Source organism: Austrofundulus limnaeus, unplaced genomic scaffold (genome assembly GCF_001266775.1).
Source record: "Austrofundulus limnaeus strain Quisiro unplaced genomic scaffold, Austrofundulus_limnaeus-1.0 Scaffold210, whole genome shotgun sequence".
Classification (NCBI taxonomy): Eukaryota; Metazoa; Chordata; class Actinopteri; order Cyprinodontiformes; family Rivulidae; genus Austrofundulus; species Austrofundulus limnaeus.
Genome location: NW_013952612.1, coordinates 839479 through 840917, shown reverse-complemented (window position 1 = coordinate 840917; position 1439 = coordinate 839479). Strand labels below are relative to the sequence as shown.

General features: G+C 49.4%; 1 protein-coding gene across 1 annotated transcript in view; it reads right to left on the bottom strand.

Moving 5' to 3' along the window:
• Positions 1 to 1439, bottom strand: part of vcam1b (vascular cell adhesion molecule 1b) — a 20100-nt gene that overhangs the window by 9207 nt on the left and 9454 nt on the right. The window contains exons 7-8 of the mRNA XM_014019168.1: positions 638 to 940; positions 284 to 556 (exon numbers count right to left, since the gene is read on the bottom strand). Coding sequence (XP_013874622.1) covers positions 284 to 556; positions 638 to 940 — 576 coding nt within the window. The remainder of the gene's footprint in view (positions 1 to 283; positions 557 to 637; positions 941 to 1439) is intronic.

The following is a 1439-nucleotide window of genomic DNA, read 5'->3' as shown; positions in this document are numbered from 1 at the left end:
GGAGGTGCAGTAAAGCGTCTTTGACAGCAGCTTCCTGGACTTCAGATGATTGACAGCTCAGAGCTTATGATGGTGGAACATGCTTCTGTTACAGATGAGTCTTTGGAGATGTGAAGTATGACTTTGACCTTTGACCTCATCACCTGACAGTGGAGCGATCGCGTGACATCAGGGAACTCCAGTTACAGAAAAACTCTATCAGCTGGACTGAATCTCCGCCGAATTAAAAGTCTGAATAATTTTACTTCCTGTTTTCTAAATAATTAAAGTTTTGACCTCTGACCTTTGACTGTGATGCTCCTGGAGACCAGCTGGGACCCGTACCGGTTCCAGGCTTCGCACCAGTACGAGCCGGAGTCCTCCAGCAGCGTGGAGGAGAGGTTAAAGGTCAGTACCGGTGAGGAGGCAGAGTCTACCCTCAGAAGCTCCTCCTCCTTCCTCTTCAGCACCAGCGTAGGGGGCGGAGCTCCGTCCGAGCGGCAGGTGAAGGTCACGGTCTCGTCCTTCATCACCTCCTCACCTGGACTCACTGAGAGGGAGGTCTCCCTCGGAGGATCTGAGTCAGAGATAAAGTGGTTCACCAAAACCCGGATCCAGGATTTYGGTTCTGGTTTCTTTTATTAAAACKGATTCTTACAGTGGACCTGCAGAGGGATGCTGGTCCATCTGGACCTCCACACGCCTCCGGTCTCCATCAGCAGCTCCACCCTGCAGGTCAGGACCTCCTGGACCTCCTGGACCTGGTGCTTCAAGACCGACGAGACGTTCTGGAGAGAGCCGGAGAAGTTGAAGGACTSCACCATCAGGGTGGTGTTTCCTGACAGCCAGCGGACCCTCAGCTGATTGGACGAGAAGACGCTGACGATGTCGCAGCGAAGCTCCGCCTCCAGGCCCAGCAGGACGGGACCGGGATCCTCCAGAACTGGATCAGACGGGAACGCTGGAGAGACAGAAAACRTCAATGACGTGTTAAAGTTTTATTTTGTGTTTCATTTCCAGAGATTAAAAGGTTTTTCTCTGATGATTTTATTTTGAAAGGACTCGGAGCGGATCCACAAAGATCCTGTTTGAAGCGGGGGGGTGTTGCTGTTTTTGGCTGAGCTGCTGTGGGCGGCTTTCTGTTTCTGTTGAAGTGGTATAAATGTTTACATGGGTGGAGGTTTATTTGTCTTCTCGTGTCACGTCCCGTCGGTCAGAGAGCTGGAGTTTGTCCTGTTCAGCTCACATCGATTCATCAGAGATAAAACCCTCACATCTGAGAAACTAAAGAAAACATCAATATGTTGAAGTCTGTTTATCTGCTTACTCCTCTTCAATGTTTCCAACACTCTGTTGCAGTGGCAGTCAGGGAGTGAGACACGGGCCTGTGGTTACCATCAAGGTTGTAATAGTTTTAGATTTTTCATTATAGTTTAGTTTTATTGTGACATTTTTTCTTT